A 13,951-nucleotide genomic window follows, 5' to 3' on the forward strand; every position below is an offset into this window, starting at 1 on the left:
AATTATTTATTACGTGGCATTTGTGAGAGCTCCACGTGGAAGTGGTTCCGTGATTTAAGGTGTTTTTAGTGACGTGGCATTACAATGTTGCAAAATTTTGGAAGATTTTTTAAAAAAAAATTATATAAAATATTTTTTTAATAAAATTTTATTGTGTCTAGCTCTTGACCTAATTGAAGGTTTGGTTTGATTTTCCTATTTTGCCCCTTCATTGCAACTATTGAGAAAGTTCTGGAGAGAATAAAAGCTTTAATTTACCATATTGTCCTAAGGTAAATTTCATGTCTTCATTTTTCCTTGATTTTGGAAAACTAGGCCCAATGAAATAAACCATGATAGGCCCATTGAATTGACTTTTAAAGGGATAGTTCTAGTCAATGAAAGTCAATTCAATGGCTAATTAGCCAATTAGGTCAATGAAAGTCAAGATGGGTAATTTATATGTTAATTAAAGGTCGATAATTTATTGTGTTTTATACGGAGTATTATTCAAATAACAAGGCGCTTAAATGAGTGACGGCTTTCTTAATCTTTAAAGGGACTCAAATTAAAGAATACATCAGCAAAAATTCAAGGCTATCTATCGTCAACCAAGCAACAAGCACATAGTCTCTTACTCTTTTCGTCTTCTTCTCATCAATCTAGGCTTAACAACATCATAGGCTTTGAATAGTAGTCTAATAACTTATTGTTCGTTATATTTAATTTCTGCAACGGTTCTAAAGTATTTACAATTATACATAATGGATGCATTGGCTGACCGTACAAGATTTGATCAATCATACTCTAAGTTAGGTACATGATGGAAGCACTAACTTCAAATCTTCAATACAACAAGGTCTCATATCAAGATTAAACATACAAGATTTAATTTTGTGACTACAACTCTACAAGCACTAAGAGGATCATACTCTTCTAATTCTAAAATGCACAATGAGAAACTTATGTAACCTTAAAACGTTACTCCCCATTTAAAGTTTTAAACCCACATAATTATACAAATATAGAGCAATTAGCACTATCATAATAATGAAGCACTAATAGAAGATAAAGTGGTGTTAGTTTTAAGCCTATACGTTTTGCTAAATAAAGTAGAAATTGAATTTCATGTTTGCTGAAAGGGAAACTAAAAATAGTGTTCCCAATAAAAATGTGTGGTACAGTAATTACTTTCCACCTACAATCTGCAGCTAAGTTGATGCAATTGGAGAAAAACTATGAAAAAGTAGGTGGATTATTTTCAAACTTATGAACCAAATATTCTGCACCAAATTTATGGCAAATGCTGAAATGCAACATTTACGGACTATTCTCTCCATTTGGCTTAATCTATTACACCACTCATTTCTACTATAGTCTATAGCTAGATTAGCTACATCCTATATCTTTGGGTGGTAGTCTTGTAGATACCCCGTATACACATATGTAGTACTCCGTATGTAATTATGTATAATACTTCATTGGTCTCGGTAAGTAGATCCCGTTCCCTAAGGCTCCAAGTATCCTCACCTGACAAGATTTGAACCCCAGAGCTTTTAAGATTTGAGATAAGAAGTCATGATTTGTGTTACTTACAACATTACGGCCTTGCGAAGTATTTATTGATAAAAAATTGATTGAATGATTTATTTTAGGTTCAATGCGAATACAAAATCAAGGTATTAACAATAGAATAACATTTTAGAGACCGGGGGAGTAGGGCCGAGCAAAACTACCCGAAAAAACTAAATACCCAATGCGTAACCATTTTGAAAATTAGGGTACCCGATCCAATAACGGTTCGGGTACCCATTTCGATAATTTGTTATCGGGTATGATTATTGGGTATCATTTTAAAATTAACAGTTATCCAATTCTATTCGATAAGCAATTTTTTGTTTATTTATCCTATTTAAATCTATTTTTCCAAAATCTATTCTAATATGTCTCTTCATAATCACTTTATAATTTCAATGATTAGTAGCTTTATTAATAATTTGGTCAAAATCATGTAGTATTGATGTTAATTAGTGTTAAATGATATATTATACTATAACTACATTATTAAGTTTAGTTATCATCGTTGAAAATCTTATTGGATACCCGATAACCGATCTGAAAATTTGGGTACTTAAAATTCGGATACATAAACTCATTGGTTCAGTTTTATGGATATCACTTATATTGATACTGATTATAACCGTTAGTACTAATAACTAATAGAGTATAAAACATATATTTGGAACTCAATTATCAGTTTAAATTTTTAGTTGAGATGATCCACTAATATGGTACCGAAGATAGGGTAACACAAAGGACCTTTCAATGTAGAATATTAAAACCCATTTTACCATTTTGTGACCATCTTGACGGGGGGGGGGGGGAGAAATAATTTAAACCCAGCTTTATTACTTTACTTCACCTCCTTAGATGTCAGAGTGTTGCTAAAGTGTAATTTACTTTCCCTTTTTTTTAATCAGAAAAATCCACCCACTCCACCTTTACTAATTATTTTGTCATTTTACTTGAATTAAATTACCAAGTATAAATACTACTGACATCCTGTACTTGTATTTCTGTATAAGTTTCTTCTCCTAGATTCATTTTCTCTTACCACCGATCTACCGAACTTTACAACTTGTTATACATCTGTACTTACAAGTTTTCGTTTTATTTTTGGGAGGGAATAGTACTTTTTTTTTTTTTTTGACGTGGAATAGTACTAACAAGTTATTCGTATAAGTACAAAACTGTGGTAATTTTTTTTTACTTATTTTTCCAAATTATACCGTAACAGTATAACATCAGTAAAAAAAACAAAGAAAACTACATGATTTGAACTTAGGTAATTGCTAGTTATGCAAGTGAGGCCTTAAGGTTGGGGAAAAGAATAAGGAATAAAAGCAAATTACTCCGTAGTAATTGAATTACTCCTAATCCTAAAAATAAACAATAAAAAAATTATTGTATTACTTGTATGAATTATGAAGTATCTATAGTCTCCCACTATTAAATTAGCATTGTAAATTATTTTTTTTTAATTATTTTTTTAAAAACACTATTTATATATTATAACTAGTGTGTAGTCCAGGTGTTACACCATTTGCTATCTTAATTAGACCTTGTGATTATCAATTATATACATTTATTTTCATGTTTTGTTTTTTTTGGTGTTTAGAGAGCCACAAGGGCGGGGGTGAGAATCAATCCCAAGATCTCTTTGAATTGGGAGGAAAGCTCTAACCACTAGAGTTATCCCTCACTCTCTTATTTTCATGTTTATAACATAGCTTATGATTGACTTACATGATTAAGTAACTATCTTTCTTATAAAAGGTTGGATGTTCAAATCCTTAACGACGTAAATAAATCAAGATTCAATTACAAAAAATCTCAAACGAACAACCTAAATCTCATACTCGTATAGTCGTATCACATTCGATCATTCTATAAGTTGATCTCGAGTTGAACAACTTTTAAAACCCTAATTTGTACACAAACTGATTAATTTTACTGATTACGACTTAAACCGATTTTCTTTATACAACCAATCTCTCCAAGTACTCTAACCCAAGGAACACCCATAAATTAGCAATGAGACATTAAAGACGTATCATCTCACGTGGCAAATCTTCTCACTTGATTACCCCTTTGACTCGTCTCTCTCTTTCTTCCAACCCAAAACTCACCAACTCTTTATTTTTTTCAATTTTCTTCTTTCCCCATTTTTTAATTTTAAAAAAACCTTAAAATTAATCTAGTACTACTACTGTCTTTGTTTGTACTACTGTTACTTGTTCAAGTAGATTTTAGAGAGAGAATTAACGAGATCATCGATCAAAGATTTAGCCTTTCTTTCTTGCTTAATTTGAAAGAACAAAATCTGGGTTTTTTAAAGAAAACAAACAAAACAGAGGAACCCATATTTATTGGGAACAGAGAAGATGAAAGTTTTCTTCTTTTTTCTTTTACAAATATTTTATTTTATATACTTATTAATTTCTTGCTTTCCAATTTTATAATATGATATAAATTTGAAATACAGAAACCCAAAATCAGACACCAGACAAAGAGACAGCCAGAGTGTTAAATTCTTCGTATTATTATACAGTAATAATTTATAATTTCTGGGTTTTTTGATGCAAATTGAAGGAATTTAGAGAGAGAAAATGGGGGATCAAGTAAAGATGGTGATGAAGATGAGATGGGTATCCAATTGGAAAGGTGCAGGAGAATCAAAGAAAGGAAGAATGAAATGGGGTGGTTTTGTAATGATTCTGTCTCTAACTATTTTCTCTCTCTTCACTCTTTTATTGCTTGCTAGATATACTGCTAAACAACATCACTCTGGTTTTGATAATTATGGTGGATCTTCTTCTTTTTCAATCTTTGCTTGGAAACCCATTTTTCGTACTTCAGATCTTCCCAGAAATGTAATGTTCTTTCTTTACTCTTAATTTTATTGATTTTTCGTACTATTTTATTGCTTGAAACTGATGTATTATTGTTTCAATTGTTTGCATTTTGTGTTTATGTATGTTTGATTAATGTCGTGTTCGAGTATGGAGGAAGAGATGGTCGTAAAATGTTGGTTCATGTAGTGGACCCATCTAATTTGGGATTAAGGGTTTTACATTGTTGATTATATTAATTTTGATTAGGGATGGATTTTGAGGGTTAATTAAGTAAATATAGTAGCTTTTTAGCTTTAATCCAATTTTTTGAAAAAAATTATTGAATTTTCAACGTAATGATGAATAATTGAACCTTAAAGTAATCCCCTTTTTGTGTCTGGTAGTTTGAGTTTTCAACTTGCAAGTAGTTTCGTTTTCATGTTTTGTACCTTTAGATGGACCGACCCTATACTTTAGATAATCTTTAGCAAACTAAGCTAATTCTTCAAGATGATTGGTTTTATGGGCATTATAAATTTATAATCATCGGCCTTAAAGTAGGGCCGATGATTAATACCCACAAAGGGTAGTAATGTACCCGCGATCAATCTCAGGTCTTGAGTACCACCCTTCAAGATATTATCGAACTTAAGTAATAATATTATGATCATAAATGAAATTCATGTTAATTGTCCTTGTTTGTTTGGGTATTAAAGCAGAGTCCCCTGCATAAAAGGCTATGGGGCCCAGTGAGGGAGTTGGGATCTCTGTATCCACATGCAAATCCTCGAGGACCCTATTCTGGTCAGTGAATTCTTCTCTTTCTTTGCCTTATTTTTCTTTGCTTACTATTCTATGGTGTGGTATGGTCTGTTCTTCATTTAGTATTGGTTCTGAAAATCAGATAAGAGTTAGGTGACTCCTTTAATTACATAATTTGCTGTTACTAGTATCTTTTGTGTTTTGTTATTGAAAAATGTGTGTATGATTGACTTCGTAGGGGTATGACTTATTCGGTTTTAGAAAATGTGTTTGAAATGAGCGTATGATCTATGATGGGTTGTAATTTCTTGTTTTAAATGTCTAAGCTATCGTAGGGGGTATGACTTGTTCGGTTGTAGAAAATGTGTTTGAAATGAGCGTATGATCTATGATGGGTTGTAATTTCTTGTTTAAAATGTCTAAGCTATCATAGGGGGTATGACTTGTTCGGTTGTAGAAAATGTGTTTGAAATGAGCGTATGATGGGTTGTAATTTCTTGTTTCAAATGTCTAAGTCATCCATGTTCCGTAAGAAAAGTTAACCCCTCGGGTGTTTGCTAGAGGTCACTTACAACTGTCACCCGAAATTTTACTCCTTCGATTCTTATTGTACTACGGGCTTGGGGGTCAAGTAATGGTTTGGATGTTGATCTAAGGATTTACTATGAAGCATTTGAGTATAGGCTTGGCAAAATTGATCCGACCTAGACATGGACTATATTTGAAACTAGATAACCTGACTTTGACTCGGTGTAGAAATTAACAAAGTTAATATTGAATGATTTTTTCATGCTGTTTTTTTTTTTTTTTTTAAACAAATACTCCTTATGATGTGATTGAAATAAATGCCTCATTTCTGGAATTGAACATAGACTAATCTCGGTCAAAACAATCCATTGCCACTTTTAAGTCTACACTATCCGAGTATCATATTGCTATAAGTCTATACTCCCTAAAGATTCTCAAACAAGTGATAATAAAGGGTTCAAGTAAGACAACAATGCAGTGTATGAAGATATATTTGGTTCAATTCCATCCCCTTAGTTGTATTTACATGCTAACAGGCCTAGTTTTAATTTTAGATTTGAATTTGGCTTGCCTACATCTGCTTCTCTTTTCAAGTTGTACAGTTCTTGACTTGGTATGCTGTCTTGAGATTGTATTGTCTTCCTAACTTGTTACAGCTCCCAGCTTGCAATCAACGGGCTTCCTTTTTGTCAGGATTCGAGGTGGTTTCCATGATATCCGGAATGCAGTAAGACCACCACTTCATTTGATATATATTTATTCGAGCCCCCCCCCCCCCTTTTTTTTTTCTTTCTATCTTTTATAATGGCTCATCGTTGGTTGTAGATTGCGGATGCTGTTGCAATAGCACGGCTGATCAATGCTACTCTTGTGATCCCTGAAATCCTCTCAACCACTAGCAGCAAGGGAATTAGGTGATTGATATTCTTGATGGCCCTTTCCAATCACACCCATGTCTTTTTGTTTTTTGCCAAGAATGGTTTTTGAAAAACATTCATCAATTAACTTGATTGGGTGATTTAATATTTGCAGCTCCGAGTTTAAAAGTTTTGCTTACTTGTACAATGAAGATCAGTTCATGGCAGCATTAGCTAAAGATGTCAATATTGTTAAGACTCTTCCTAAGAATCTTAAGGAGGCAAGGAGGAAGAAGGCGATCCCTTTATATAAGGTACCGAGCTCAGCATCTCCTTATTTCTATATGCATCAAGTTTTGCCAACGTTGAGGAAGCACTCAGTTGTCGAACTTGTTGTCTCAGACGGTGGATGCTTGCAGGTGATCGCCTTTTCCCCTCTCCTATATCAATTTCTTACTTGTATTTCTTAAAATTCTTGCAATGCAAATATTTGTTTGGATTCTTGTCAAGTGTATTATGACTGTTGGAATATATGCATGGTTGTGTTCAAATACACAAGATTTGTGAGAATGTATGTAAGGGAGCACATTTCTTTTGCTGATGATCTCACATCTCAATTTACGAAATACTGCATTTTGATTTTCTAAATCACTTGACATCGTCTCGTTGTATCTGGTGCAGTCAAACCTTCTTCCTGATCTTGAAGAACTTCAGAGGTTGAGATGCAGGGTTGCATTTCATGCCCTACAATTTCGGCATGAGGTCCAAGAGCTTGCCACCAAGATATTAAGAAGGTTCAAGTTCTCTAGCTAATACCCTCCCTTTTTTTAATAAATGTGAAACGTAGCTTATATTTAACTCTCCTTCTAGGTTACGGTCACCTGGTAGGCCGTTCATTGCATATGAACCAGGGATGACCAGAGAGGCTTTGGCATACTATGGCTGTGCAGAGCTTTTCCAGGTAATGACTCTCAAAAACTTGGTCAATGCTTAATAGTAGATCAGCGAAGAAGCAAGTTGATTTATGTCAAGGTTGTCTTAAACTTCTGAAGGATGTGCATACCGAGCTTATTCAACACAAAAGGTCGTGGATGTTGAAGCGGGGAATTGTGAAAGGAAAGCTTTCTGTGGATTCAGCTCAACAAAGGCTCAATGGTTCTTGCCCCCTCATGCCGGAAGAGGTTAGAAATCTGTCAACATATTTTGTTATCCAAAATTACTCAAGTACTTCCTCCGTTTCTTTGTAGTTGCAACACTTACCTTAAAATGAAAATGTCACATAGTGTCACAATAGCTACAACACACTACAAAAGAAAGGTTTTTATGGTAAAAATTGTACTATTACCTTTATATAAAGCACATGGTCCACTTAATTATGCTTTTAACAACCTTTTAACCCCATTGTAAGTGTTAATCATGTGAGGTCCACTTTTCTTGAGTACCATGATAAAGTGTATATCTTAGTTATACTTGCCGCTCTTTCATCATGATTGTGCAACTGCAATTTTAAAAAATGTACAAGTTGAAATACACGATTACATAGCCCAAGTCTGGTATCTCAATGAAACTATCCATGTTTGATTATTAAAAAAGTAATTTAATTTTACTCAGAAATACAGAACAAAATGATCTATTTTTCCTTGTAAGTGTTTTAATATCGTAATTCTATCATTTTCAACTCTTTTTTTAGCATTAGAAGATTTTGAACCTTGTGTTTATTCAGATTGGCATCATTCTCCGTGCATATGGATATCGGTCAGACTCAGTGATATACATTTCTGGTGGAGAAGTCTTTGGCGGTCAGAGATTGTTAATTCCTCTGCATGCCATGTTTGATAATGTAGCAGATAGGACTTCCCTCAGCACAAATTATGAGCTGACTAGGCTATACGGCCGTGAGGCAAACTTTGTTGACCCTCCACCAAGAGCGCCCCCCTCAGTTGTAGAAGAAAGGAAGCTTGAAGCATGGAAAAAGTCGGTCCCACGACCCCGTCCATTACCACCTCCTCCTGCACGGTCTAAGTATCCGTACAATATTGAAGGGTGGTGGGGTTGGGTAGCGGAGAGTGATAATGAGCCTGAGAGTACTGTGATGGAGCTTAGAACTAATGCACATAAATTGCTTTGGGAAGCCATTGATTATATTGTTTGTGTTGAAGCTGATGTTTTTATTCCGGGATTTGATCGTGATGGTAAGGGACGCCCGAATTTTGCTAGCTTGGTTATGGGGCATCGGATGTATCAGTCTGCTGCTTCTGTGACATATAGGCCTGACAGGTAGTCTTTTCTCTTTTCTGTGCTTTGAAATTTAAATCTGTCATGTTTGAGTTTCTTGCCGGTGTTTTGCAATAAACTTGCACTTTCTTATTTAAATAGAAGTTTTGTATAAAAATGAAAAAGTCGGTACTTTTTCGTTGCAAATGAGGGCGGTTTATATTGGTACTTGGGAGGTAAACATTGTTAATAAAAGTGCCAAAGAGGAACAGCTAAGTCTATAACTGAATCTGATTTTCTCTCTACTTGATTGCTGCAGAAAAGAAGTAGCCAAATTCGTAGATGATCTCCGTGAGGGCATGCACCCAGCTAACCGAACATGGCTTTCATCGATTCGCAAGCATTTAAGAAGAACATTGCTTGATGGTCCCCTGGAAGCATTCAACACTTCAAAGCCAATCTCCTTTCTCTCGCATCCTGTTCCTGAGTGTTCTTGCTCGAGGGGAAAAACTAGTCCTTCTTCCGGTTTCAACCCTCAAGATGCTTTTAAGGTTCAGCATAGTTGCCCTTCTTGGATGGGTGTTAATGTTAACTCGAGGCTAAAAGAGAAGGAAAGTGATGATGAAGTTTATGTGGATGATGGCTTTATTTCCTCATTTTTCTTTGGACATGGTTCGGAAAATCAAGGGGCGAGTAATGGAGTTAATGCTAGTCGGGAGGAGACACACTTAGAGGACCAAGAAGAGCTTGAAGCTAGTGAAAGATGACAAATAGCTTATCTTTAAGATCATGTACATAGAAAAAAATCGGAGGGGTTGAAAATTCTTCGCGCTGCTGCTTTCAAGTGGCACTTTCCGATTCTTTGGCTGATTGCTTCAACTTATTTAGGTCCAGTAAGAAGCATTTGGCTGCGCCTCAAATAGATTAGAAATACATGGGTGAAATTTTATTGTAAATCCATTCACCGACGAATTTTGTGCTGTAGTAACCTCTAGATTGGTAGCTTTATTTAAATTATTGTGTATGATTAGAAGGAACACTTTCAGGTTTTGAATAATATTATGAATTAGATGGTATACATATAATTTTTGTTAGAAATTATTGATTCGTCAGTAACTTAGACAGAAGTCTTTCTAACATTATGCTAGATGTTGTAGTATTAGAAATTTTTGCCTCACTATTATCTCTATACTTTGTAGGTTGTAACTTTGTATCTCTCTTATTTTCTTATATTAAAACAGAGCAAATTATGTTAAGTAAAAGGAAAAGAACAGTATGTTATCACATTAATCCTGTACTTTATTGATGTATCATTGTTAAAAAAGTTGCATTATGCTTGTGATACTTTTAAGAAAGTTGTGGAGGAGAACAAACCCCGAGTAATTCTAACAATCTAACTACACTGTCACTATGTTGTGGTTGGCTATAAAATTAATTTTACTACAAAGTTTATGTTAAGTGAAATTGATATAGTGTGTGGATTCTATTATTCTATATATACTTGGATGTATCTAAAGGATTTTATGACGTGTGAATGAAAATGAAACATGTTAGCACTATGTCACTATGTGTGTGACTTTTAAAGTAATACATGTCCAATGTACACTAAGCACATAAGAATTGACATGCGTATTAGAGGCGGGTCTAGGATTATTAAATTGGTGGGACATTGTTAATTGCCAATTCAACAGAGTAAATACTTATTACTATGTATATCTTTTATTTTTTGTTTTCAACGCAGGGATGTTTTAAAATGGCGGGACATGTGTCACCCAAGATTCTTACTAAATTCCCATATGATATACTGTGAATACACATGTATGTAATTATGTAAGTAAGACAATTGTAAAGGGCAAATTCATAGTATTTGTCATTCAACAAAAGCATTCCTACTCCTTGCAAGTGATAGAGCACTACCAATTACCAAAGTTTCAATACATTACCTCGCATAGTCACATCCAATGATATTTCTTGAGTATAAAATATGATGTGGCTTGGCCCTCCAAACCAGAGAAAAAAAAAAAGAAAAGAAAAATCTCGAAAACATTAATTGAATATGTCAATCAATAATTCAATATGACTATAAATTATGTCATTGGATGATTTATTTTGCTCAAACGCTGTACATTAGATTACTAGTCAAAATTCAAACTCATGCATGGGTCCAACTTATTCGTATTCCCCAAGCTAGCTTCTCTCTATTTAAATGTGAGAACTAGCAACGTATTGCTCAAAATCAATCTTGTTGTGCTCTTTCTTAAAAACTATTGACATGTTGAAGGTCATAAGTAGTAGTTGGTACTTGGTGTTTTTACTCAAATCATTATATGCATGTTTTGGTGCATCTTCTCTAGGAGAAGTTAGACGACCGGTACCTACGGTTACCACCACCACGACGACGACATTTAACACCACTGATCAAGGCCGACTTCAATTGGTGGCTGTTTCTAAGCACTTCTCCTCTGCTCATAATCTATGCTTTCGCTCATAGGATTGTGTTTAAGGCTAGATTAAGAGGAGGATCAATCTTACACAAAAGGGCCGTCTTCAAGAGTTGAAAAGTTTGTTTTCTTTTGTACTACATATGTAATGACTAACTTGTTTAATGCTTATGTTCTGGTCTCTTTTGAGATATCCTATAAAATTGGATCAATACAGGAACGACAAGTATAATTTCTATGTAAAAATTATGTTACTGGTACAAACGAATAGAGAAAAACTGATTTTGGCTTGAGTGAAACTAAGATCAATTTTTAATTTTTTTTGGAATAACCCAAATATATAGTTTATATATTGAGAGTTATATCTATGAATTTATGATTAAGTAATCAATTAAGATGGAAAGAGTTACTTAGCTAGCTAGAGTGACTAGAGATACATATGTTAATAGTATCTATTATCTAGCAAGAGTAAGATGAAAGTAGGTTGTAAAAGTTTGAACTTATAGTATACATGAGATTCTCTCAAAGACCAAAATACAGTTTTTTTTTTTTTTTTTGGATATGATCAGCTCATATTGATCTTATAATTTGATCAGCAAAATCACTAGTAGTTGCTAAAAAAGGAAGTTGATTTTTCTAAATAAATTTACCTACCCCAGGATTCCATGTCAAAAAGATGTGACCATTAGAGAACGAATCTTTTGAATTTTCAAAGGAGGGAAAATTAAAAATAGAAGACTGAAATTTTAGTTTACGCAATAATCTTGTATGAAACGATATCAAATTATAGATTAATTAACATTTTTATGTTCGAGTAACTTTGAGATTTTTTTTAAGGCATTAACAAATGAGTAGGTATAGTTAGGGAAGTTCTAGACATTTTTACCTTCTCTTTTGGGTTTAGTTTATTTGTAACTTAAAAGTGTGTGACTGTGTGATACAAAATATGTCAGTCAAATAGCCCGCTGACTCTTAATAAATTAAACCACTCAAAGATTCTAAGCTAACAAATTAAGTACTCTGTAGTATCCACGCATTTTGATGATTTTTGGATGTTACCGGGCCGGTGGAGAAAAGTTTTGAGGCCCTAGGGAATACATCTCAAGATCATATAATGTCGTTTGAAACCATATAAAACCATTATATGTTGTCATAAATGTCCGTGATAGGCTTAAGTTGACGAAATCGGTGCAAGTTGTGAACGAGTAAATTAACTGTTTTAAGGCAAATTGGATGGTTCCACCCATCTAATTGGACTCCTGGAGGTTATTAGGGACCATGGTAAACATCCCGACAATTTTTATTTCCAGGCGAAAAAAAGGTCAAAAAAATTCCAAAATTGAAGACTATTACCACACTTTTAAGAAATTTCGGAGGTCACAGGACCCGGTGCGCGAAAAGTCTTGAGGCCGTAGGGGATACATCTCAGGGTCATATAATGTTGTTTGGAACCATTATATGTTGTCATAAATGTCCGTGGAAGGCTTGAGTTCACGAAATCGCTGCAAGTTGTGAACGGGTAAATTGACCGTTTTAAGGCAAATTGGATGGTTCCACCCACCTAATTGTACTCCTAAAGGGTATTAGGGAACATGGTAAGCTTCTCGACAATTTTTATTTTCGGGAGAAAAAAGGTAAATAAATTCCAAAATTAAAGGCTATTATCCACGCTTTTTGAGGAATTTCGGAGGTTACGGGGCCCGGTGGCGAAAAGACTTCAGGACCTAGGGGATACATCTCAGTATCATATAAAACCGTTTGTAACCATATATGACCATTATATGTTGTCATAAATGTCAGTGGTAGGCTTGAGCTTACGAAATCGGTGCAAGTTATGAACTGGTAAATTGACCGTTTTAAGGAAAATTGGATGGTTCCACCCACCTAATTGGACTCCTGGAGGGTATTTGGGACCATGCTAAACATCTCGACAATTTTTATTTCCGGGCGAAAAAAGGTCAAAAAATTCCAAAATTAAAAGCTATTATTCACGCTTTTGATGAATTTTGGAGGTCACGGGGCCCGGTAGAAACAAGTCTTGGGGCCGTAGGGGATACATCTTAGGGTCATATAATGTCATTTGGAACCATATAGACCATGCTAAACATCTCAAAAAAATTTATTTTCGTGCGAAAAATGGTCAAAAAATTCCAAAATTGAAGGCTATTATCCATGTTTTTTGAGGAATTTCGGAGGTCACGGAGCCCGGTGGAGAAAAGTCTTGAGGCCCTAGGGGATATATCTCGAGGTCATATAATGTCGTTTTGAACCGTACATGACCATTATATTATGTTGTCATAAATGTCCGTGGTAGGTTTAAGCTCGCGAAATCCGTAAAAGTTTTGAACGGATAAATTGACCGTTTTAAGGCAAATTGGATGGTTCCACCCATCTAATTGTACTCCGGAAGGATATTAAGGACCATGGTAAACTTCTCGGCCATTGTTATTTCCGGACGAAAAAAGGTCATAAAATTCCAAATTTGAAGGTTTTTTGAGAAATTTCGGAGGTTACGGGCCCCGTGGCGAAAAGACTTGAGGCCCTAAGGGATACATCTCAGGATAATATAATGTCGTTTGTAACCATATATGACCATTATATGTTGTCATAAATGTCCGTGGTAGGCTTGAGTTCACGAAATTGGTGCAAGTTGTGAACTGGTAAATTGACCGTTTTAAGGCAAATTGGATGGTTCTACACACCTAATTGGACTCTTGGAGGGTATTTTAAGACCATGCTAAACATCTCGGTAATTTCTATGTCTGGACGAAAAAAA

At 34.5% G+C, this 13,951-nt stretch overlaps 1 protein-coding gene across 4 annotated transcripts; it reads left to right on the top strand.

Annotated features, from left to right (window-relative positions):
- The first annotated feature begins 3,579 nt into the window (after positions 1-3,579).
- On the top strand, positions 3,580-9,842 carry LOC110705761 (uncharacterized protein At1g04910-like). 4 transcript variants are annotated; one of them, XM_021883682.1, is made up of 10 exons: positions 3,580-4,412; positions 5,090-5,177; positions 6,320-6,390; positions 6,489-6,577; positions 6,696-6,939; positions 7,202-7,314; positions 7,391-7,481; positions 7,573-7,701; positions 8,244-8,797; positions 9,054-9,842. In XM_021883682.1, exons 1-10 carry the CDS (start codon positions 4,149-4,151, stop codon positions 9,499-9,501), a joined length of 2,091 nt encoding a protein of 696 aa, XP_021739374.1. In that variant the 5' UTR covers positions 3,580-4,148; the 3' UTR covers positions 9,502-9,842. The 4 variants fall into 4 exon arrangements, with proteins under 4 accessions (XP_021739374.1, XP_021739375.1, XP_021739376.1 ...); XM_021883683.1 differs by having other exon boundaries at positions 5,093-5,177; XM_021883684.1 differs by having other exon boundaries at positions 5,093-5,177; positions 6,327-6,390.
- The last annotated feature ends 4,109 nt before the right edge of the window (positions 9,843-13,951 follow it).

The sequence above is a fragment of the Chenopodium quinoa genome, unplaced genomic scaffold, assembly GCF_001683475.1.
Source record: "Chenopodium quinoa cultivar QQ74 unplaced genomic scaffold, ASM168347v1, whole genome shotgun sequence".
Taxonomy (NCBI): Eukaryota; Viridiplantae; Streptophyta; class Magnoliopsida; order Caryophyllales; family Amaranthaceae; genus Chenopodium; species Chenopodium quinoa.